Source organism: Empidonax traillii, unplaced genomic scaffold, assembly GCF_003031625.1.
Source record: "Empidonax traillii isolate 1590-97213 ecotype Southwest subspecies unplaced genomic scaffold, ASM303162v1 scaffold93:size1158651, whole genome shotgun sequence".
Lineage (NCBI taxonomy): Eukaryota > Metazoa > Chordata > Aves > Passeriformes > Tyrannidae > Empidonax > Empidonax traillii.
Window position 1 is genome coordinate 396,523 of NW_020955286.1, and position 25,866 is coordinate 422,388.

Here is a 25,866-nt window from a genome sequence, read left to right on the forward strand (position 1 = left end):
GTCTGTAGCAAACAGCGCTTCGCAGCCGGGCGTCCGGGGACTCTCTTTTTTTTTTTTTTCTGGGTGTCCCTATCAGATTTTCTGCAGAGACAACGTTTTTCCCATGTTCCATGAGGTGCTGCGGAGCCCACTTCCACCCAGAGTGCTGCCTTTCCTGGCAGCTGTGCTTTTCCAAAAGAAGGAGAGGAAAGAGACTGGGTTTTATCACTGGCGGGTAAGACGAATTGTAGTGCTGTCTTTGAGATGGCTTTCTCTAGCCAATGTGTTCAGTAGTGACTTCCTGTTACTGCACGTGTGGAAAACCAGTTCTGTACTTCCACAGGAATCAAAAAGTTTGTTGTTATTTAAAATTTACCCTAAATGATAATGCTAATGGAGATGCCAGGCTTTTAAATTTAGGGTCTGTATGAAGAAATGAAGAGCAGGTCTGTGTTTCCTTAGTTTTTGGGGAACACAAGCTGATGCAAATACTTTTTTAGGCGGACAGTCCAGAATACTGCACTTCTCATTAGCAGAGACAAAACCATGCTTATATGTTTTCTGACAAAATATCCTTGATTTATAATTTCCTTCCATTATGCTCTCTATCTTATCCTACAGGGATTAATGGTCTCAAGTAGACAAATAATAATGATGTCAGTCCCTGTTCAAAATGTGCAACCACAACAGATAAGGTGGTTTTGATGTGTTTGTCCTTTGAGTGGTGTGAAATCATTTCATTGTGTAACATAGTCTGACCAATAACCTCAATTTTGAATTACATTGAATGTTTGTGAAGGAACCTTTGACTAGGAGATCTGGTCTCTAATCTGATCGCCTGTGTCGTGTTGTCTCACATCAATCCCTCAATATACAACTTAAATTTGACATGACCATTAAATGTCACAAAATTACTTGCTGCCTGCATGCCTTTTAGCACTTCTGCTTGCTGCATGATAAAAATTATCTTGTTGACTTTTTAATGTTGTCATTTAGTACTTGAGAAATCAGGTAGAAGAGACTAGTGTTAGCCTCCTTTAACCTGCAAACCACTGAATATGATTTTTCCCCTTTAGTCCTCACTATACAAATAAAATTTAAAAGGTTAACACTACTTAGTGAAGTTGGACTGACTGGTAGGAAGAGATTTTGTACTGTCTAACTGATAGCAATTGAGCAAGGAGTGAGGCAGCAGATGACCCTTTTGGCTCTGTAGGTGAATTTAACACGATCAGATCTCTTTAATTGTCCAGACTTTAGCTTTAGTTCTAAAGGCAAACATAATTTAATAATAAACTGAGAGTGAGCCCAGTGTTTGCTACTGCTGTTGTGTTACTGAGGTGCTAGCGCTACTCATCACCTGACTAAGTGTTAAATCTTGCCTGCCAAAAGACCACGGTTCTTAAGGCTGCATCTGTAAGCCTCCTTTCATGACTGCAGATGCACACTCCTGGGGGAGGAGGAAAACTGCAAGGAGTGCCTAGGAAAGCCAGGTGTTTGCTTATGGGTTTAAAAGCAAACTCGTGGCACTTTGGCCACAAGGAAAGGCAGCATGTTTGTTTGGGAGCAGGAACAAGATGGGGAGAAAGTGCTCCATTGGTAAACTGGACATTTCTTTGAGCTACCTGATTTTCCCAGTAACTGTGAACACAAAATATATATTTTTATTTTATTTATATGACAACATTTTTATAATGAAACTGGCATGCACTGAGACGTGGAGTTGATCCCAGTGCTTACATCCTGCTGTATAAAGACAGTTATTCTGGGCTATATGAGAGTAAAGACTACTGGGTTCTGTGGTGGGGATGACTAATTTTACACTTGCTTGCTGCTGCATCAGCACCTTCAGTTTAGATGAAAGGTACAGACAGTTGTTAGTGAAGTTAAGAATGTGGAAATTCAGTCTTGTACCCTCATTTTAGGATTTAAAGCGTTGGCTTTTTTTTCTTCAGATGGACTCTCCTAAGCTCTGGAAAAGCAGTGATTCTGAAAAATCATTAAGCTGCAAAATAGAAATTAGTTGCTTGCATCTGTCACATACATTGGTATGCTGTCATGTATACTGGAACAGGCAGAACTGTTGTCTGTATTTTTTGTCCATTTCCCATACAGATTTCCTGCCTGCCTTTTCCTTGATCATTCAGATAGAGCATATCTGATACTCCCATGCTTCATTACTTTGCAAGCTCACCTGGCAACATGCTATGACCTTGCTATGCCTTGGCTGAAAGATAATTACAAAAGGCATATGAGAAGGTTCTGGCATAATTGGTAGCACAGGCTTGGGAGCAAAGTGCAATGTCTTTTGGGTTCTATGCCCTTAAATTACGATCTGGGTGTGGAAAATGTATCCTCAGCTGTGTAATGACTGACTGCAAATCAAAGGTGGTTAGAGACCTTTGGAAAAGACTTTCTTGGAGCGTGTAGCTACATTTTGACAGATGGAGTGCAATAAAAGAAAGACAGGCTATCTTTAGGGTGTTCTGAGCTTCCTCTGCTAACAGTGTGTGAATTTCAGGTGATAACCAGGCTATGTGAGTGAAGATTGCTTTCATAGCTGTGGGGGTGTGATTATGTAGCTTCATTTCTGTAAAACCGGGAGAGTTTCAGCAACTTTAGGAAGTTGGTGAGAATGACATACACCACCTTGAATTTCTCTCTGTAATGCATTTCCCAACTTGTTGAGGTAGAAAGGAGGTTAGGCTTTGCCAGCGAAAGTAGTGTCAGTGACTGAATAAAAGAAAAGTGATTAGGAAAGATTTAAAAAGGAATTAAAACTAGCATCTCAAAGGTGAAGCTCATGGTGAAATTAGATGTAAAGGCATGTCTTGTTCCCAGAAACAAATAAAGGAATGAATATCTTCAACATGTCAGTGCTGCAAATAATAGTATAATTGCAGTTCATTTGTCCAGATTTAATTTGGCACCTGCATGTGTGGTGTCTTAGATGATGCATGTAATTTTTACCCTTCGCTTGTTGGTCAGGGTGGATGGTACTTGCTTAGTACAAAGATGTTCAGTATGCCTTGGTTTTATTGTGTTGTTCGAACCCTGTTTTGCAAAAGCTGGCAAGTATCTCCACGTGATTAAGAATGAGGAAATCTCACCATGTGCATGACTACTTAACAAACATAGTGTAGTTCCATTTATCAGATAAGGAATATTCAAGAAGAGTTTAACAGTTCAAGGTTCACTGGCTTCCCTGAGATTCCTGTTAGTGATATGTAGTATGCAGTGATATGTATATATTTTTATAGTATTTCATAGAATTATAGAATGGTTTGGGTTGGAAGGGACCTTGTAGATTATCTAGTTCCAACTGCCCTGCCATGGGCAGGGATACCTTTCACTAGACCAGGCTGCTCAGAACTCCATCCAGACTGGCCTTGAACACTTCCAGGAATGGACCATCCACAGCTTCTCTGGGAAATCTGTTTCAGTGCCTCATTTGTCAGTCTGCAGCATTTTTTTTTAAGTAAAGATCCTGTTGAATTCAGTTGGAGATGAATACTTGGTGTATCAGAAGTTAAACTCTGGTCTCAAACCAACCATGTAGGAAATTATGAATGTAAACTTTTGAGCACTTGTGAAAAGCATTTTGAAAATGTGATTTAAGAATAGAGAAAGTTTCTAGCTGACCAGGATTGTGTCATAATTGGTGAAAATGAGGCAGAAGCCCATTCTGTTCCTGAGCCCTACACAATTAATTTTGTGCAATCTCTGTACTAAGTCACTCCATGCTGTTTTCTGTTGTCTTCTCCTGCCCTCCCCCCACTTTTCCGTCATGATCTTCTAGAATCCAGTCAGGCTTTTTTTCCCACTTCACAGGCTGGCATTTAAAAACTAATATTACTTTCCAAAAATAGTCTCCCAGAAGCTTTGAAGAGCACGAATTACATTTTGATCTATGTTGGTAAAGTCACGTGCATGTTTAGAGTGGTAATATCAGTAACAGTCCAGAATGAAAAGGAATAAACTGCCATGAAGTATGTGTTCCTGCAAGAAAGTGTTAGTTGTTTTTTTCTCACTGTAAATAGCATATGCCTTCTATGTCTTGAGACCATGCTGTTAAGATTCTTGCCATGTCTGCTTTTACTCAAGCATGCCTGTGCCCTCGGCAAGCAGTCTTAAACTAGTCGAGTCATGATCATAATTATTTCAGCAGCTTCAGTATCTGTTTATCCCTCAGCAAGAATGTACTAAGGAAGCAATTAAAAACTGATCTTTAATTAGAGGAAACCCTAAATAAGGGATTTATTTTCTGAAGTCTATGAGGAGTTACTGTAACATCACTCGTGCTGCTGAAAGGGAATTGAGTTTCCTTCTGGACTCCTTTGGTCTTCCTCCAGGACACTGAAAGTGCTACAGAGATTCCCAAACTGACTCATTAGTAGTTTATTTTGAGCTGCCTGGTCTGATCTGTTTCTCTGGACTTAGGCTAGTGTGTTTATAGAACAGGCATTGCAATTGAGTTAAATGCTTAGCTTGTTCCTTTCTTTTCAGTGGGAAAAGCACCCTTACTACAACCTAACAGTGAAAGTCCTCCGAGCCAGAAACATCAAGGGTACAGATCTGTGTAAGTATTTAGTCAAGGTGTTATGAAAACAGGTTGGTTGTTCACTACATACCTCTAACACAGGTAGCATTGTTAAGGACGCATACTGTATTGCCTTTATGTCTGAACAAAAGCTTCCCTTGTAAAGCATTATGTATACTTTAAAATCTTGATGTGAGGCCAAGCTGCAGATTAAGCCTGCTGCTGTGCAGAATAAGACCAAGTCCTGATAATGTTTTTCTTCCCTGCTCCTTCACCTGTCCTGCGGTGGCCTATTCTGTATTCCTTTCTCTGGATTCAGCCCTCTGGTCATGGCAAGTCTCACCCTTGCTTCTGCTGAATAGTCTTCATGAACCTGAAATAGAAATCTTCATTTCTAGCTTCCAAATGTTTATTTTCTCAGCTGTAGTAGTGTTTTATTTCATGTACCTGCTATTTGCCATTAAAACCTTTAAGGAAGTAGGTGGTTGACTGATTCCAAGATAAGTTGCTTTCTATCTGTTTCTGGTTTTGATAGTGGTATATATTTCCTTCCATTTACACATTCGTGTAAACATCTCAGAGATGTTTGAGGCATTTGGATCTTTAAAACTCATTTGAGATTTAATTACTTCAGATTTAATCCGGTAAGGTAGTCTGCCTTAAGCTTATATCTGGCATCCAACACTGAACTACTTGGAACGCTAAATAGCTGTTCAAGGAATGGAAAACCCTCCTGAGAGGCTGAGGGATAGATTCACACTGTGAAGAGTTCTTTTTCATGGCCTGTCCAGCTGGAGTGAGGAACTGTTCCCATACTTGCATTGCATTGAAGAAGGGGCCCTAACTGGAAGAAGGAAGGACTCAAAGACAATCAGTTATTTTCAGGGAATGGAAACAGACAGCTCAGCTCCTGGCCAGACTAAATGAGGATATAGCAGTGGTGGATGTTTTTCTGCTTGGACTTTAGTGAGGCTTTTGACACTGCCTTCTGTAAGATACTCCTAGAGAAACTGATGAAGCATGGGCTGGATGAGCAGGCAGGGAGCTGGACTGAAAACTCAGAGGATGGTGATCAGTGGTAAAAAGACTGGAGTATCTCTTAAATGAGGAAAAGCTGAAAGATCTGGGACTACTTAGTGACACAGTGGAGGACTCAGAGGACTTGTACTCATATGTACAAGTATTTGAAGGGAAGGCATTAAGAGGATGGAGCCAGACTCTTTCAGTGATGCTTAGTGACAAGAGGCAATGAGCCTGGTATCAGCAGTAACCTATTTTCAAAATTTGATCATCCTCATTTAAAATAGTGGTCTCTTTTATTAAAGGCTTTATGAGTTGGATGACCAGAAAAAGAAATATAGGTACCTAATATTCAATTTGCTGCAGTTTAAGAACATGTACTTCATTAAAGGCTTTTGCTTTAGAAGTCCAGCCTTAAATTTGCACTTTTCTATGATGCAATGAGATCTAGAAAATGAAGAGTTCATGGAAAAGGTTATGTTTTGATTAAAGTTGTTCTGACATCTGTCTCTGCTCTCTCTGCTGTAGTGTCCAAGGCAGACTGCTATGTGGAACTAAAGCTGCCCACTGCATCTCCCATAGTCTCCCGAACTCAGGTTGTTGACAACTCTGATAACCCAGAATGGAATGAAACTTTCCAGTATCGAATCCATAGTGCTGTCAAGGTAAGGAGTGCACTTTGTGGAGCTGGTTGGACTATTTGTATTTGTGTACTGGCTTGCTTTTGATGCTTTGTTCAAAACCAAGGGTTCTTTATTACCCTCAAAACCAGTAGTGCTTGCAAAGTGTCAGTTGTCTTCAGTGGTACAAAAAGCTGTACTATGCATGTCCAGTGATAACCACAGCAGTTTGTAACTGCACTCTTATGTAAATTGCAGCTAGAATTTTCTGTAAACATCCTTGTGATGCAGCTGAGGAAGGGGAAGTTATGGCACTACGTGGTAAAGTTCAAGGATATTCCTTGATAAAACAAGTTTATATTTGATGTTTGCTTCTACTTTCACAGTGTAGTTGTCTGAGTTAGGATAATGGGAACCAAATTTCTACTCACTGCCTCTTAGTTCGTGCAGTCAAGTTTTGCCTGCAGTTCCTATGATGAAGAAAACCAAAATTCAAACTCTTAGATAGGGACAGTTCATATGTCTGCTGTCTGTGCAGGATCTAGCAGAGAATTAAACAAAGTCTTCAGATTGTCAGCATTCATTCTCAAAGTGGCCATTAATGGTAAAGGGAAGGAAACTGTACTTTAGAAGGTCAGTTTTAGTATGGTACTATTGCTTTGAATAACATCCTAGGCTTTGGAATAAGGTGCTTATTAACAGGAAACTATCCCTCTCACTGGAGTACCTTTCCACAATGGTTGGTGACAAATGTGGAACGGTCATTGGCTTAAATGGTAAGAAAATTGAAAGCTAAGCTGTAGTGTGTGTGAACTTTTTCTTCCCCTTCAGGCTTATGAGGCCTCAGTCTGGCTACTTCTGCCACACTATACTGGCATAATTTTAAGTTCAGACTCGTCCCCTTGAAAACTAGCTGCTGCAGTGCCATTTTTTTGGGTGCCATATGTACTCATTTTGTCTATTTCAGTTAGTTTTTCTTGAATTTACCAGCTCTGAGACAGTGCCGAGTGGGAAGAGATCAGTCCCTTTAACTTCCTCAACTGAATCATACTGAAGGAGTGGAAATTGCCATTGCTTCCTCAGGCAAATCTGTGCCTGAAGTGGGTGGAGAGTACTGTCACATAGTTTCAGCTGGAGCCTCTCTCTAGTTGGGAAGCTCAGAAGATATTTTAGCTACATGCTGTCAACTAGGAGCTTTCTTTTCTTAACCCTGCTGAAAATAGTGAGTTTTCTTCAGGAATGGGAAAGGAGAAGAGTATTGATTAATATACTTGTGTCTATTGTATACAGCTACCCAGGTTTGTGGAAGTGTCTGTCTTTTGATCTTAGGCTGTATGTTTCTGTTTGGTTTTAGAACATTCTGGAATTAACACTGTATGATAAGGATGTCCTTGTCAGTGATGAGCTCACGTCTATTGTCTTCGATGTAGGGGGCATGAAGCCGGGTCGACCCCTGCTGCGCACTTTCAGGTTGAACCCTGAGGTTAGTCCCCGTCTCAACTGTGATAGCTGCAGCTCATCATTACAGATATCTGGCAGTATGTGCTGGTTGATTTACCTGTGTTGTAGAAACCAGAATAGAAAAATGAATCAACAGTCGATGACAGCATATATGGTTTTACTGTCAACTGGGATATTTCTAAAATCTCCAGTGGTTTTATGTGTTTTCCACAGCCTTTGGGATGCCCCAGCTAAATAAAACTTGAGATTACTGCTGTCATTCTGTAGATGTTGAAACATCTTCATTTAAAGGGAATTGATTTTTCATGAGACTCAGAGGGACATAAACTGGTTTTAAAATGAAAGGCTTTTGCAGTAATCATTATGGGGACTGCAGACTGTGTTATTTCGTTTGGCATCATCAGTTTGCCGAAAACAAGTTTATCGCTGGAAAGGTTAGCTCTATATCTAATAAGTCAGAAGTCTAAGAAAAGCTTATTTTCTCTGAACTGTGTTCAATACCTTTAACCTCTGCTTCACGAGGGTGATGTGTGTATCAGCTGCTCTCAAACCATGTGCACCTGTTTATGGACTTAAAAAAAGAGAGCCTGTTTTACATAGATAAAGCCACATCATCAATCTGATCTATTTTGTAAATACCACAAACACATTGCTACAATAGGTCAGGATTAAAGGTGAGCTAATGATGTGTTTTCTTGAGAAACTGGGCTTCCATACTGTTGATGTGGTCAGAAACAGGCTAACTGGTGTGCAGTTCGCAGGGAGGCACTGGGCAGTGGCACAGGCATTCCAAATGATTTGTGATCATGGAAAGAAGCTTAGTAACTTCCTTGTTCCCACTAACTTTACCCATTTGCTAAATGCTTAAGTCATCTTGATCCATAATTATGGAACTGAAAATTCCAACTTTAGTAAAGAAAATTACCCAGGTTGGCTTCTACTTGGTTATTTTAAAAGCTGCACTATGTCTGGTATCAAACATTTACTGTACGCTATGGTAGGAGAAAAGATGGATTGATCAAAGTGTGTAGAAGAGAAAGACAGCAATAACCTAAGAGTGCAAGCTGCTGAAATAATAATAATAATGGGAGGAAGCACAAAGCCTCATGTAGAAGGTATTTGCAGAGGTGGCACTGCAGTGGGACTTGAGTCAGAGTAGTGGATCTGAGAGCCAACTCTCATTTGTGTGCACTTGTGTCTTCAAACTTAGATGTGTCTGGTCATATAGAATATGTCCAGGAGGAGAGGAACGTTTAAAGAACAATAAGAACAACTAAAGGCCTAAATTTAAACATTTCAAAATTTATCTAAAACTTTATAAAAGCAGTTACTTTAATGGGAAGTTACTATAAGTATGTAACAGGAAGAAAGCTCAATCTCTTGGAAAAATGTCTCAGAATTATATATTCAAGATAAAGGGTCACCAGTGTCCAACTTTTGTTTTCAAAGGCTAATGAAGAGCTGGATGTAGAGTTTTACTTGGAGAAATGGTGAGTCTTACCTGAAGAGCTGAATGAAATTGTGCTTTGTTACTTTTTCTGTGCAGGGACAGTCTTGCCCATAGAAAGGCTAATGCTTTATAGTTCCCTGTGACGTTTGAGTTGATTCATTGAAGGCTGACCACAAATATCCCTAATGTTCCAGGCACCAAAATTTTTGGGGTACCAGAAGAGAAATAAATTTTGCTAGACTCCATGAGAAGTAACTGAACACTTTGTGGCTTAGTTACTTAGGAGTGGAAAGCTTTCACAGTTCACCATGCAAAATACACAAATAAGCATTTAATCTATCTGATAGCCTATCTAAGCTCAACTTCCCCCTAAGTTATCAAAATAACTGAGATGGGGACTTCTTATAGCGCATGCTTATGGTTGCAGACAAATTTTTTTATTTCCCAACTGCCATTGTTCTGTGAAGGGACATATGTTTGGTGTTTGCATACATATCCCACAGTGAGGGCCTTTTTACCCCACTGCTTATCCAGACAGTTAGTTTGCAAAGTAGAATGAAGCAAATTAAAATCAGAACTCATTTACATTAAATCTCTTGCTTTCTCAGCTCAGATGTCCCTACAGAGGTACTGACCAATGGAGTCCTTGTGGTGAGTACATGGAAGTCAGAATCAAATATGTTGTGATTTACTCCTGAAGGTAAGATTTTAGTAGGAAGAATTACTGAGTGTTCCACTCCTGTTTCCAAATAGCTCCTATTCTCTCCAGATTCTTTTTTCAATTTGTTGATTTAAAAATCTTCCTCAATTTTTAAAACTTCATACTAACTCACAGAAAGGTGTGGTTTGTTTTTTGTTGTTGGTTTTGGTTTGTTTTTCCAGTAAGGCTGCTATAAAGATGTAAACAAAAAATGTCTTTAGGAGGCAAGTGAGTCTTGAAGATGGTATGGTATTTTCTAGCCTAGATGCTGGCCAGGTATAGTCCCTCTCCTAACCTTAACATATATTACATCTAAGCTTTTATTGATGCCGTTACTAAGTAGGTGATGCTTCCCTGTTCTCTTGGGTTAATCAATCTAAGAAAATCAGTGTGTTATATGTTACAAATACAGGTGTTACTACCTCTTTTCTCCCTCCAAAGAAAAGGGACTGTTGTCATGATTTTTGTAAGGAGAAAAGGATAGTGGTTGAGTTGTAGAGTTTTAACTTTTTTTTTTCCTGAAAAATTGGTGGCATTTAACAGCACAGTTCTGCAAACTATTTCACGGGAGACAAGCTTTTGTGTTCCAATTTGGCTTCACAAATTAGTCTTATATTTAGGCAGTGGAGAAGTTTCTTACCTTTTAGGGCAATTGTGGCCCACCAAGTATCTCATCTACTGTCCTAGAGGGGTGATGATTGAATTGTGTGAGAGACTAAATTTTATGAGGACATGAACATGAACATGAGCTGGGAGAGAAAGTCATGGCAGAATTTATGAAGTGCTTGCTTGGATCTGAGCAGGTTCTGCATAGGTAATCACACGTGTTAAAAAAAGGTAAAAAACCCCAGAAAAACCCTAGGAGTTGACAACTTGTAACTATGAGGTATTGGTTGCAAAAAAACTCCAGTAACTGGAATAAGAAGGGTGGTTTTGATTTTGAAAGAAGCGCAAATAATCCTATCCTATTGAAACAAAACTTAGTCTTTATTTGAAATAGCAAAACAATCTTTAGTGAGGTTTTTTTTTTGACACCTTACATCTGTAAACCTACACCTAATATAGTAAGTGGATTAAACTTCAACAAAGAAGTGAACTAAAAATTGTATAACCAGAGCTGGTTTCTTCTTTACATAGGTTCATCCTTGCTTGACTCTGCAAGGCACTGTTAACAAAGAGGAAAACTCAAAAGAGAAACAGCAAGGTAGGGCTGCCTGTAGAGTTGAAGACAGCAATACATTTCAACATGTTTATTCCTTAGGGGAGAGGGGAGACTTGATTCTCTGTCTCTACAGTGCATTTTAATCTACTGACTACAAATTTACCTTTTAAGTCAATTTTGCTTTTATTTTTAATACTTAATAGTATGGGGTCACTTCTACTGGGTACGACACAGTAGAGTTTTTGCTTGCGTTTTCATAGTCTCAGCTACACTTAACAAGTACCTGATTTTCAACATTTATTTAAATGACTCCTGTGGTCTAAATTTTTTTTCTAATGCACAGGGTGCTGTGAAGTTAAGGTGTCTGTCCCAGGCGCATATCAAAAGCAGTTGTGTATTCCTTGGACACCAGATAATGAGAAGGATTATGGAACCTCATTTGTTTTTCATGTGGATAAAGAAATGTGTCCAGAACTGCAAGTGCAGCTGGAGCAAACCATATCTGTCCTACAGGTAAGCATCCATGCTGACTGCTGTGAAGTTTACAGCCCACTTTTGAATAAATTCACTCGGAAAGTGGCGCCTTCATTTCCATGAAAATGTCCTTAAATATAAATTGAATGGCCTTGATTTGATCATAAGAAGGTCAGAGACTTCTTTAGATGTTTAGGGTTGTCAGTTTTTGGTTTTTATTCAGGTACCTGTGGATGTCAAAAGCTTGCATTAAAGGAAGTCTCTTCTGAAGTAAAATGTTTGTGTGGTGCTAGGGACCAACTATTAAAAGGCTACCAGTCACTTCCACATGTACCTTTTGGATGCAACTCTGTAATATTGTAGCTGCTCAGACCAAAATTTTCTAGGCTAGAAAATTTTGCTGCCTTGAATTAATGTATTTTTTTTTCCTGGGAAGATATTAGGAATTTATGGGCAGAGAGATAAGTTTTTATCTATCATTGTTTTTTACACAGTACTATTTTTTTTGTTTAAAAAATGTCAGACTTTGCATTGTATCTTTGACTCTACGTAAGGAGGTGAAATTGTCTTAAAAATATATACTCCACAACCATTTAAAACCTCTTCAAACTCGGGGATAAAAAAATTTAACTCTGTACATGCTTGCCACATGAAGTCCTCTTTACTTTCATCTGTTGAGATACTCTATAGGAAATCCTATAGAGTATCTTAATTTCTATTAAAAACTGGCAGATCATTTGCCACTTGTAAAGGTTTATTTAGCTTTTTCTATTACTTTGCAGTGTGTGCATCCTGTCAGAGTGGCTGAATATTCATTGTGATGGCTGTTGCCACCAAAAATGAGAGCAAGGAAACTCTTTCTTCTATGATGTTTTTTATGCCCACAAGCATTTGGGCAGCGTGATTGCAAATGGTGATCTTGGCTGCTCTAGAGGCAACTATAGAGAAGAGGACACAAGAAAGTATATGGAAGAATAGCTTTGCCATGGTGTTATTTAGACAGCAAACATGAGCTGAAGAGAGAGACCTGGACTAAAGTGGTCAAAAACTCAGAGCCAGGCAAGCAAAAACTCAGTAGAACTCAACCGTGGAGATTGGACCAGGTGGTAAACCTCAATCCAACTCCCCTGGTATCTAGCAGAACATGGTCCCTCAACAGCTGGCACAGAGCATGGAAATCTGACCTTTCTTCTCTTATCAGAGGTGGGAGAGTGCCAGGAATGTGGTAGAGTTGCTTGCCCTGTACCTAAATGCATGTTATTTTCCCCTGTTAGGAGGAGGAGGACAGTGAGCTTAGTCAGATATGGGACTCAGGACAGCTGATATTGGTCAGGAAACATCTGTGAAATCTATGAGTAGTTCCTTGTCTGACTTGGGTTCTTGATGTGAGAAAGGTGACAACCTGTTGTTCCTTCAAGATACTGTCTCCTCCCAAGGGTTGAGCACTGTGGTTGATGTATGGGCTCCATCCCACCTGGTAGGCGGTGTAGGTTTGAATGTGACCCTCTGATATGAGTTTTTTTTAATATTTGTCTTTTAAGGTTAGGAATCTGCACACAGCTCAATATTAAGAGAGCTTGTTGCTGCATGGGAGAAAACTGAAGGATTTCCTGGCAAACTTTAATTTTCTCTGCTTTTAAAATTGATTAGGTTTTTTAAATTACATGCTACCACTTGTCCCTAGGGCAACTATCTTATTTCTTATTTTGTGGTATTTTTTTAATGTATGTCTCATGATGTTGCTTTGTTGGTATCTTTTCCAAATTCTGCTTTGAAGAGAGATTGCAAGTTCACTGGTGAGCTTTCTGACACATTTCAGAACACAACTATTTTTGTGGGAAGTTTTGTACTTGAAAGTGAAGATTTTTTGCTTGTGGCAGACAGGTATATTAAAAAAGAAAAAAAAACAACTAATAAATAAAACCCCCTAAACAACCAACCAACAAACTCCCCCTTTGAATGAAAGAAATATCCTGACAAAGATCTGTCAAGCAGAAACCAGGATGCTCTTGAAGAGCCTTAGACTTTTGGGAAAGATTTAGCTATAGTGATATTAAGAATTGTTTGCTGTTTTGACATATGAAAGTCGTATCTTTAACTTTTTTTCTGCAGAGCTCAATTAAAATGTTGGTTTTTATTAGGATGGCGTGAACCCTGAGGTTGAAAAGCATACCACAGTTCTGGGATTGGGAACTGTACCGGTTAATTCCCTTCCTGTTGGAGAAAAAGTTGATAGAATCATTTCTTTGGGAAAGGTAATGTCAATACTTTGCATTTGTTTTAACATGCATGGGATGACTTTTTCCTCCAATGCCTTGAGGCATTTGGAAAGTTAGGCTAGATGTGATTCTCAGGTGTGCTGTTTTATTGGATATCTAGAATGGAATAATGAGATTACTCAGTGAAATTCTCCTAAAAATATTTTCACAATGGCACCTTGCAAAGTAAGTATGAAGCTCATCAGTTTCCAGAGCAAAAAAGTCTGTCAGAGTGTGAAAGAAAATTATCAGAGGAGGAGAAAAGAAAGACACTTGCAGAAGAAATAATTTTTTTCACACTGCTCTCTATGTTTTTGCTTTCTGTGGAGACTATTAAATATGTCTGAAATAGATGCAAGGGAAAGGTGCTCCAGAGATGTCATTTTATGGGTGAGAGTACTGTTCTGGTTAGTATCTGGTGATTCTGTTGATGTCATAACCTCTATTATTTAGTAGTTCCACCTGTGTAATTACTATCAATTGCAAGATGTGTTCTCTCTTTTCACAGGGACAAAGTTTGGATATGACTTTGAAAACTGAAGAGAGGTGAGTGGGAACCTCAAAGTCCTTTAAAAATGAGGAAGGGCCTTTATTCGTGTAGTAAGGGCCTTTAGTCATGTAGTAAAGGAACTGAGTGACTCTCCTTGAAGTTCTGGCAAAGTCTGTTCTCTCCACTGATCTTTCGGGATAGAATAAAAGAAAATATCTTTGATTATTTTTCTTCTTAAGGCTCTGACTCTTCAATTTCCAAATACTATCTACTGGACTGGTGTCAGTCCTAGTGAGTGCTATACAGATTTTGTGTTCCTAATACTTAAATGTAAAATAGCTGATGATGTAAATATTAAGTAGTTTTGTTAGGTACCGATATTTCCCAAAATATGTTCAGTGCTGTACTGACAAATAGGAAAGGGCACCTCTGTGTGTGAAGAGCTTGAACTATAAAAGAGATCCAGGGTGCAAGAAAGGAGTAAAAAGAAAAGAATAACTGAAAACCAAGCAGTTGACTAGTAAGTTGACAAGGTCACTTAATATGAAGTCATCTGAAGATCCTACTCCCCTTTTCTGAACTCATAGCAAGTTAATTGATATTCAGTTGCCCCCTTCTGCCTTTTAAGTTCAGAAACTTCTGTTTTAAAATTGCTTTTCTCCTCATTTCACCATTCATGTCAATACAGTGATGTCAGTTGCTCCTCATACAATCTTCTTCACTGACCGAGAATATTTTCTTCCTTTGTGAAATTCCTGAAGCTTAATCTGAATACTGTTTGAGGCAAATTTTGAATTTAAACATTGAGGGAGAAGTATAATCTGGAGAAGTTCTAAAAGCTGTTCTACAAAATAGCTGGTGTATACACTAAAATTTAATTTAATGGTTTGATCCAGTAATTCATATAAGCACCCAGATTTTCTGTTCACAAAAATTTGTTTTCCATGCAGATTACAAATTCTCCAAAATGTGGGTGTTTTTTTCTCTTGACTTCTATTTCAGCACTTGGGATCTTGATATACGTCTGGGTTTTGACCTCTGTAAAGAGGAGAGAGAATTTTTGGACAAAAGGAAGAAAGTAGTTTCTGAGGCACTGAGAAAGACTCTTCACTTAAGAGAAGCCCCTCCAAAAGATGAGGTATTGAGCACAGTGCTGTAGTGAGATTGATAAAATCCTTTATGCTTGGTTGACAATTAGAGAGTGTAAGAATCCTTGCCTATAACAGAAAACATATTTTGCATTCACTGTGGTGTGAGATACCTCCCTGCTATATTTTAGTTCTTAAGTCTCAAGTGTTGTTATATTTCTTAAATTTTGAGGGGTTTGTGTGTGTGTGTTTTTGAATGCAAAACATTGAAATTTCAGAATGTATGTACTTTCTTTTGTTGAACTCTGGTATCTTGGGCTTTATGCTTGGAATTGTGATTGGAAAGTCTGTTTCATAATGTTTAAATTGAAGCTCAGACCACAGGAATAGCTTCCTAATTGCTTATTTGAGGACACTGTTATGTCTACATAGCCCATAGCCTGATGCCTTGCTTGGCGATGTTTGGCTGCTGTTATAAAAATAATGAGCCTTTTTTGTCCTTATACATCTATTGTATGAAAGTAAATGTGGGATAATATACATAACAGTTTCAGTAAGTGACCCTGCTATGTTTTACAGTAAACAATATATTTCAATTGCAAAATAGAGAAAGGAGTTCTGCTTGAAATCGAACCTGAAATTACTTGAAAAGTAAATAGAAATATTTTTTTTTTAAATTTTTTTTTTTTTAAATTCGAATGAGACTTGAATGGGATTAGTTCTGTAATTTACTGGTGATCAAAAGTCTATGGTTGTGACTCCTGCGTTTGCTGTCTGCAGGTTCCAGTCGTAGCAGTACTGGGGTCTGGAGGTGGAATGAGAGCACTGACATCATTCTATGGCAGTCTTGCTGGACTTCAGCAGCTGGGCCTTTTGGATGCTGCAATATATCTGTGTGGGATTTCTGGCTCTACTTGGTAAGTTGTATGCAGTGTTGACTCCAGAAACTTAGTGTTGGCGCAACATAAAGCCAAAACTGCATTTGTGCCATCTGTAGTCAGGCAGCAAAATCAAATATTTTATCAGTTTTCACCCGTGAGACTCCATAGGAGTTGAAGGGATTCACTATCATGTCCAATCCATGCAGATACTGGTTAAATATATGAATCTGATGCTTGTGCAAGTCTGACAGTTGGATATTAAAACATATTAGATCAATAAAACTGCTCATGGCACTGGCTTAAAAAAACTTCCTCCCTTCTCTACTCTTGCCAAGAAGATAACTGACGTGGTGCAAGTCATTGGCAATATGTCCACATGGGCCACTATGTCATCACCTTCCAAAATGGTGTGAGTGACTGCAGAGAGGCGTAGCACTTTCTTGCCTTTTGGTGGACTGGAGCAGTGTGCTGAAATGTTAGACATGGCTAGAACGTTTCAGTAACTCAGTTCTTGAAGTTTGTGATGAAGTCATCCCTTTTACGTAGTTGTTTTTGTGAAATAATTTCACTGGGGAGTTGTGCAACCTGACAGTGTAACCCTCCCTTCCAGACCTTTGTATGTTAAATTAACTCCTATGTACCTGGTTCTCTTCCACTGACATTGTGATCTGGCCTGTCTCTTTTGACTCAGAGACATTGCCAAACAAATGTAGCCAAACTAGTTTTTTCTTTAATCAGACCTGTGTTCTGAGGAAGGCCATGGCCTCTATTGCTGCATACAGTAGCACCCTTCCTGGCAACCAGTCTATCATGGCTGTTATGGTGTGGAGTTAGCACAGGTTTATGAAATGGTTTATGTGTGCCTTCAAACGATGCTTCGAACATCCTTGGAGAGCAGGTTATCAATCAGGATGAAGTTGTCCTGGAGGTGTCAGGGTTTCCAGCACATTTTAGAGTTCAGAGAGCCTTTATTTATGGACTCTACTCTTCATGATGTTTTGTCTTTTAACTAGACTTCTCAAGAGCTGCATCACTAATTATAACTAGCTAAAATTATTCTTTACACAAGGGGCTTTGTTACTGATGACATTAATGTAAGCATTTTCAGGTGTTTATCGACACTGTATCAAGACCCTGACTGGTCACAGAAAGACCTTCAAGATGCAATCAAAAGAGCTCAGGGTGCTGTGTCCAGCAGCAAAGCAGGGGCATTTTCCCCAGAACGACTGAAATATTATTTCGAGGAGCTGAATGCAATGGAGAGTAGTGGACGGAAAGTTTCCTTTACAGATTTGTGGGGCCTTATTGTGGAATTTTTCCTACAACAGAAGGTAAAAGGATTTATGTTTGGATATGTACTGCTCTTTGTCTTCCAGGTGGGACCTCTACCTACCCAGGTGTTTAGTGTCAAGTGCTATATTAAAAAAACAGTGTTTTCTGGAATGACTGTTACTAAATTAATAGCTTTTGTACTGGGCAGGTTAAACCTGAGAGAATGACATTAGTTTTGCAGAATGGCATTACTGTGCAGTATTTTCTGTGTAATTGAGATTGGAAATCAGAGGGATATCGAGTTCATTAATAACACTAGACATTCTAAGTATGCAACTGCAGAAATATTTTGGCCAAATCTAACCGTGTGTCTCGACAGTGGGATGAAAAGAGACTTTGAATTAGTAGTTTTGTTAATCAGAAGTGCTAAGCAACAGCTTCCAATTATCAAAGTATGGCTACAGAGCCTAAGTGTGCTTCTCCTTCCCTGCTTGTGACCAGGAAGACCCATCAAAGCTGTCTGATCAGCAAGAAGCAGTGAAATGGGCCCAGAACCCTTACCCTATCTATGCAGCTGTCAATGTGAGACCCAATATGAGCAGTGGTGACTTTGCAGGTATATAGAAATTTATTTTTGTTTGCTAAAATCCATAAATTTCTTTCACCTATCCAGTTCCTTGGGCAGTGAGCAGCTGGCAACAGGAAATGTGGCTCAAGCAGCAGGTGGTAGTGCAAGAGGCGACAGGATACTGATTGGCAGAGTGTTATCATCCTGATAGCAAATGTCTTCATCATGGCTAAAATGGAGAAATGACATTCAACATTGTTGACCAGTCCACACGTTTTGCTAGAAATTGCCTGAAATTTTCAGGAGCTGAGAAGATTCCTATAATACATTTCCACGTCTGAATGAGAGAATTTGAGTCCTTGGTAATTAGGTGGCCACTTTCTTTTATGGTCTCAGATAAATAAATAATTTTTGTAGGATTCATGTAAAACAATGGATTGGCCCACCTTGTAGTTTGCATCATCAAAATTGTGGATTTTAGAAGCTTCAGTTCTTACAGTAAAAAAATGACAGCCAGTCCTTCATTGAAACTTGAAATGTGATGCAACAAGTGGGGATAGATAAAAGAGACAGGAACACAAATGTTTGTGTCCATCTGCGTACCTCTAGGGGACTTTTTTCTTTGTTTATTTTATTCTGGAGGAGTTTGAATGAATTTGATGTCATATGAATTTGCGAATTAATTGGATTTGATCAAGACTGCCAAAGTTCAAGAAACATTTGCGTAATGCTTGCAGACACATGCTGTGTTTTTTTGGATTGTTTGGTGCAGGGCTGAGAGTTGGACTTGATCTTTCTGGTTACCTTTCAGCTATTTGTGGAAATCTTTCAGGCACAAGGGGAAACTTTGATAGGCAGACAATGAAGACTGACACAGTGGGTCAGTTGAGTTTTCAAGTTAGTACTGTAGTAGTTTCAGAGAGATGGTATGCAGTGTGAAGAAAAGCTGAGAAAAATTAAGTAGTTTCTGTTTGGGATGGAAAAGGGAGCCAACAAAATAGTTTAAAGTAACAGTAAAATAAGCAGTTTCTTTCTGTAGTGGCCAACTCAAGATGGAGCAAGATGGAATGAAAATCTGTACAAGAGTTTTTGTTAATAATAGATGATTTTTTTTGCTACTGATAGATAGAGGCTTACTGAGAAGAGGGGCAGGGAAATCCATAGTCATCATGAAAAGGGAAGGGAAACTCCCTTCTGTCTCCCTTGTGTGAACAATACCAGATAAATATTTTCACTGATGTTTCTTCTGAGATGAGTAAATATCCTGCTGACTTGTTCTTAGAATGGTGTGAGTTCACTCCCTATGAAGTTGGATTTCGCAAGTATGGAGCTTTTGTCAGAACAGAGGACTTTGACAGTGAGTTCTTCATGGGACGGCTTGTCCAGAAACATCCAGAGCCCAGGATTTGTTTTCTACAAGGTATGATCTCATGATAATGATTAAAATGAGGAGATGGAAAGGAACCATGCTCAAGTCCATGCCTTTTTGTCCCTTGCTTAAGAACTCGAAGTAAAAAATGTCAAATCTTTCTCCAGAGTTTTAGGTGTTGGTTCATAATATTACAGTCTGATGTCCTGAGTCTGCAAGATGACTCTGTTATGAGCTGCCTGTCAAAAATGTCTGCTGTAGGGTCTTTCTGTTCCCTTGCTGTCTTTTCCATGTTTTTCTCTAGGAAAAATATCTGCATTATATTATTACATCAGAATTTGTCACATGATTATCTCAAACATCACCTGTTTGAATAGTAGGGATCAAGTGACAGCCTTCTCCCGTGACAAAAGGCAATGCAATTCTAGACCTTTTGGTTACAGGTGTAAAGCCTTTGGAGTACTAAATTCTTCCATGTCTCCTGCAGGAATGTGGGGCAGTGCTTTTGCGGCAAGCTTGGATGACATCTGCCTGAAGGTGATTGGTATAGGACTGAGCTTTCTAGATTCTTTCAAAGATGTTATCAAAGTTGTAGGTAAGAGCATACATGAAAATAGCTGGATTTTTCAAAAGATTGATCGTTTTGGACTCATCACAATAATATGACTCGAAAATGTGCTGTGTGTAGCTTTCAAGAGTTAGCATTAAGGATGGATTTGGACAGATCTCTCTTTTACCATATGTTATTCCCTTTGTTAAAACATATGGTGAAGAGAGGAACTACTTTTCTTTTTAATACACTTTCTGTTTTGTCTTTTAAAAAAAAATTGTATCTTACTTTGACTATAAAATTGGGCTAGTTCTGGGAGCTGTCTTAAAGACATATTACAGTGCTGGAGTTGGAATCATGAGAAGAGGAAGAATAGGAACTGGACTGCTAAGCAAGAGGTGAAAAAAAGGCTTTCAGTTTCCCCCTTGTCCTACTTTTTATAATTTTTGATAAGCTGTTTATACGTTTTGGCACTGATCTCCGTTATACGTTGCCCCCGTAGCAGTGAAAAGAAAGTGTTTTAAAGGCTGAAAGTTATTCCTATGCATAGTTATAGCCTTATAGTAACTAGTGGAAGAAGAGATTTTTTTCTTCTCTGCCTCTACAACCCTAGTTGCCCCCCCCCCCCGCACCCTTTTTGTTGTTGTGTAACTACAAATGCTACTGTCTGCGCTTGAGTGATGTTGTCTTATGTGACAGAAGTGGTTGTCACTTGGTAACAAGGGTTTCTTTGTGTTGGTAGAAATTAATATGGACAATGATTTATGAGTAATGCTATTCCTGTTAAACAGGGCAAGTAAATCATCTGACTATGAGATGCACATGCAGCTCATTTACATTTCATTACAATACTCTTATTGGATGACAAATTCAGCCATAGGACAGCTGGTTAAATATTATAGAAAAAGGTCTGATTGAAATATTGGAGCTGGACAAGCATTTGGTTTGTTTTCTGCATCCTTCTGTGACTTCTGCAGATGACTGCCGAAGATTCCATTTCCGAGACCCAGCACGACTGAAGACTCGCTTGGTTATACCTGGGGGCCCCTTGATACAAATTTTTCAAGATTTCTTCAAGTCCCGAGTCACATGTGGAGAAACCTTCAACTTCATGAAGGGATTGTATCTTCATAAAGATTATGTTAACATCAAGAAGTTTGTGACTTGGAGAGGTAAATGAGTCTATATGTATCTGGGACATTAAATAGTGTGTTTATACTTCGTCTATGTCACAGAACATAAGTGAGCTTGACTTTGTTCCGCTGAAGTCAGGGAGGATACCCTTTCTTACACCATAGCAAAAAATTTGATCCATTGTGTTTGTTTTGTCCTATAAGGCAAGCTTATCATGAGAATTCATAGGTCCATCTCAGATGTAGGTGCATGTTAGAATGTCTTTTTTCTTCTTATAACACCAGCATAAGTTTTGTTGCTTTTACTGAGAGATGTGTAATGAACCAATATAGCCACTTGTGTTACTTGGAGTGTCTTACAGGTACTCATCTGGATGCATTTCCCAACCAGCTGACCCCCATGGAAGAGAGCTTGTATTTAGTGGATGGTGGCTTTTCTATCAACTCTCCCTTTCCTTTGGTACTTCAGCCAGAGAGGGATGTGGATGTTATCTTGTCATTCAATTTTTCCTGGGAAGCTCCATTTGAGGTGAGAGGGTGAGAGATGTAGCAGAACATTATTACACGAACATAAAAGCACAGAATCATATTCAAAATGGCAGCAGATCAGTTGATGTTGAATACACACTCTGATTAACAAGTAAATTAAAATAATTCCTTAGGTCTTTCATTGAATCATAGAATAACCTGGGTTAGAAGGGACCTTAAAGATCAATTGGAGGATTGTAGTTAGATGATCTTAGAGGAGTAGCTGGTATTCTACTGCAATTATTTTTTTATTCTTTGACAACAGGTTTTGGAACTGACTCAGAAATATTGTGAGGAGCGGGACATTCCTTTTCCAAAAATCAAATTTAGTGATGAAGATGAAAAGAAGCCAAAGGAATGTTACGTGTTTGTGGATGATAATAATCCAAAGGCTCCAATTGTAGTCCATTTCCCATTAGTAAATGACACCTTCCAGAAATACAAGGCTCCAGGTAAGGGAGGTATATCTTAAAGAGCTCCTTTGAATGTGTTGATGGAGAAAATTCAGTGGGCTCAGTGTTCCTCTTTTCATTCATCTTAGTATGACCCTGTAGTTATTAAATTGTTATTTATCTTTAAGGCAGAATGAGTTTCCACTGGTTTTTGGAAGGGAGAGTGGGAGAAGAGGCTGACAAAAAAATAATATCTAAGGGCTGGAAGAATCAAAATTAGGCTAAACTTTTGCTTCTTTCTGAACCTTTCTGCCCTGATGTCTGATTTTGTTACTTCTAGTTACTCTGAATATATAGGAAGGAACTAATAATCAGATTAAGTAAGGAGTTCATTTGTTTATTGAATAGGAATAAACCACTAAGCACCAAGGTATTGGGGACCAATTTGTATATCAGATCATGTAACTCATGTTAAGTGACCTGTGCCCTTGTAGTGTGAGATCAAGTGATAAATGATCCTTCTTCATTTGATGTGATTCATATAGGCTGTAAAGTCTATCAGGCAAGAACATTGGGATGAAATGTGGAGCTATTTACCTTTAAAAAGAGACAGACAAAAAAATTAATGTCCTTTTTCTCCTATGTGGGAAAAAACAGCATCCTGAAAAAAACTGTTGGAATACATAGGAAAGAACATGCAGGACCGGTGCAGGCAAGGGGGTATAAGGCACACTGTTAATACTGTCTGTATTAATGCCATAATGATTGCCAGGACCTGGCTACATTTCCTCATCACCGATGAAGGGTTTCAAAGTGTTAGGCTTGAATGTGACTCAAGACTGTTATTTCTCTAACAGCAATAAGCAAAGCGTTTTTAGCAAACTACTTTAATGTTCACCTTTCAAGATGGCATTTAAATTCAAGAGGCAGGGTGCTAAAAAAACAACTTACCATATTTTGAAGAGTTTATACTAGCATCCTAAGGGAAGTTGAACTCATGGTATGTCTTTTGTTTTAGTGTAGAACAGTATTTCCAGGAAGAATAGAGCTTTATATTTCCTATTTTAAGCATGATCATTGTAGATGAACTAAACAATTTATCACAATGAAAATGTCTTTTAGTACTGTATTTTGGAGCCTAGTGGAAATAGGTTAATAGCACTTTACCTTCAGCTTGCAGATATTTTGGAAGGAACTGAAGTCTCTGCAGAGGAGCTTTGGGGAAAGTTAAGGTTCAGTAGAATTATCTGTGATGTACTCCTATCAGAACTGAACTAAAATGAGTCTACCATGGCTGGGGGATTTTTTGTGATTTTTTTTTTTCCTTTCTTATTGCAGGAGTTGAACGTGAGTCAGAAGAAGAGAAATCCTTTGGTGACTTCATCATTGAGTCAAAGGATTCTCCTTACCGTACACTAAATTTCACCTTTGAGCCCTATGATTTCAGCAGGCTGGTGGAAGTGAATCGCTACAATGTTGTGAACAGCAAGGACACTCTCTTCAAAACCCTGAACTTGGCTCTGCAAAGGAGGAGGTTGAAGAAGGTCATCAATATGTCTGATACATGAGCAGCTTCCAGAGCTGAGGATGCAGAGAGGCTGCAGTGTACAAAAGCCATGAGGTTCAGGACAGAACACTGAAAATGAATAGCTGGAAGTTATCTTCTTGTCAAGGGAGTAGTACATGTGACACTGAAAATTCATTCCAGATAACGTGCTCTGATGAAAACTCAAGGGATGTACTGTACAACATGGATGTTGCTTCCTTGTGTGGGGAAGAGTAAGGAATCACCTAGCCCAGTATCTCAATTTACAGTGGCTGATGCCAGATGATTAGGGTGGTCTATTCAAACAATTCCAACATCTGGAGAATAATCTTCCAAACTCCACCGAGCGATGCACCTCTTTTTATCAAAGGTGTGTTAGTGTTTGAGGAAACACTGATTCCTTCTGTACTTTTACCTCTCTTGCTTTTTGAACCTCCTTTCATGAGCTTTTACAATTTACATCATCTTGGAAGTAACTCCACAGATACACACACACTGAGAGAGATGTGTCCTTTTACTTTCAACTTGTTACTGCCTAATGCCTGCATACTTTGAAGACCAAACAGTCATGACTTGCTTTCTATTTTCTCCATTCACGATTTCAAAGATTTGTGCTATTTCCTTCCTACCCTTCTCAAGGATTTTAATGGCTTTTAGTCTACCAGAAAATCGATATTGAGTACAGAAAATCGATGTTGTTTATTTTCATAAACAATTTGTTTTTGAGGAAATAAATGTTTGCTTTTTTTATATCTAACAATTAAAAAACACATTGTGGGATTGTAGTGCTTCTTCCTACAGTTTGATCATCATGAGATGATGAAAGTACCATAAGTCTCACCTTTCTCTTTGTGTATAAGAGGAAGAAAGGCTCCTTTGAAGGATTTAAATTACATATTTTCTGCCGTCACTTCAGTGGGCAATTCAACCAGGCCTTTGTTAGAGGAATTTGCGTGTCTTGTATATTTTAGAAACATCAGTAGTCAAGGTAGGCACACCTCACCTTGTGAATAAATTTATTCACAGTGTGAATAAATAAAACAATGTTGGGTACTGTAGTGCTGTGGGATGGAATTTCACCTTACTTAGCATAAAGATCAGAGAAAAGGACTGAATTATGCAGTTGGAAAATATGAAGGCAAAACAATGACAAACAAACATTGTTTACTTTTGTGGCTTTTACACTGAGTTGAATGTGCTGATTCTGTATTTGAAAACCAGAGACAGGAAATTTGTCTTATGAAAGAATGTAAAGGCTTGTAGATGAGGATGATTCTTGATACGTTTTTAATGTGTTTCTCTTTTAATAAATATTAGTTTTTCACACCTGTTTTTCACAGTTTTTCTTATAAATGCTTGTCTTCGTATATTTTTCCTTATTTCAATAAAAAGTAAGCAAGAGGGTCAATGTAATAGTATATTGCATAGTTTCTTTTATTGCATCAGGGTACCTGACAGTGGCATCATGGTACCTGAGTCCATGTCAGGCTGGTGTTGCACAGCAGTAGAAATTAAACTTTTCATTGTGAGACTTCTGTCTAAGGAAGCATGGCTCAAAATTTCTTTTTTAGATCTATTTCAAATTGTGCCTTCATCTGGGTGACCAAACTTTCTTGATATCTGCAAGGATGTATCCTTTATGTCCTTAGCATTTATTTACTTAAGCTGGAATAGGAGAAACAGCAACTTAATGTTATAATTTTTCTTTATAATTGATGCTTCACAGCTACTCACTCTGAAGGATTTGGACACCTGTTGTATTTGCTGAGTGACCTCTGTATATTTTTTCCACATAAGGTTTACAAATATTCTTGTCTCAAATGCCTTTCAGCCTGCCATGACTTTGAATGTTTGTTTGTAATAAGGTAGGAATTCCTTTGTTCCTCATGAGTTCTTACTTTTTTCTTTTTTTTTTTTTTTAATATCTTTTCTGAGTTGAACTGCATAGTTTGATTGATTTCTACATTTTTGTTTTTGAGGTTCTTTCCTAATTGGAGATGCTTGGATACTGTAGAGATATAGGTATTTAGGTATTACCTAATAGGCAGGAAGGTGAAATATTTTTCTCCAAAATTTCTACTCAAAATGTACGTGTACAATGGAGTTATGTAAGGTGCAGCTTCTCTGCAAAGTTTTCCCCAGTGGCTGGGCTTCTTTGTTGGAACCAGATATGGGGTCCTAATAGTTAATTTTAATTTCCTAAACTTATGTTTAAGTAGCCACCTCATTTGAAACTCCATGTTATGGCAGGAAAGTTGTCTCCCAGTCTGTGCGTTTACTGTGGCACGTTTTTCAGTCTCGTTAAGATGCACCTTGTCTTGTAGGAGCAATGTGTCTTTTCTCACTGCATTTTAATTCAAGCCTAGTGGAAACAAGATGTATACA

General features: G+C 38.5%; 1 protein-coding gene across 1 annotated transcript; it reads left to right on the forward strand.

The window, feature by feature from the left end:
• Positions 1-24,491, forward strand: PLA2G4F (phospholipase A2 group IVF). Its single transcript, XM_027881727.1, has 21 exons — positions 1-214; positions 4,486-4,558; positions 6,068-6,204; positions 7,514-7,642; positions 9,070-9,110; positions 9,679-9,721; positions 10,908-10,974; positions 11,276-11,445; positions 13,548-13,661; positions 14,173-14,210; positions 15,157-15,292; positions 16,023-16,159; positions 17,232-17,454; positions 17,897-18,011; positions 19,246-19,383; positions 19,820-19,927; positions 20,860-21,054; positions 21,378-21,544; positions 21,809-21,995; positions 23,274-23,518; positions 23,649-24,491. Exons 1-20 carry the CDS (start codon positions 104-106, stop codon positions 23,501-23,503), a joined length of 2,559 nt encoding a protein of 852 aa, XP_027737528.1. The 5' UTR covers positions 1-103; the 3' UTR covers positions 23,504-23,518; positions 23,649-24,491.
• The last annotated feature ends 1,375 nt before the right edge of the window (positions 24,492-25,866 follow it).

Excerpts from the sequence above, each read along its gene's own strand:
- PLA2G4F (XM_027881727.1), top strand. The coding sequence starts at position 104 with ATGTTCCATGAGGTGCTGCGGAGCCCACTTCCACCCAGAGTGCTGCCT. Across the intron at positions 9,111-9,678 it reads GAGTTTTACTTGGAGAAATG|CTCAGATGTCCCTACAGAGG; the intron begins GTGAGTCTTACC and ends TTGCTTTCTCAG. Across the intron at positions 16,160-17,231 it reads GGGATTTCTGGCTCTACTTG|GTGTTTATCGACACTGTATC; the intron begins GTAAGTTGTATG and ends AAGCATTTTCAG.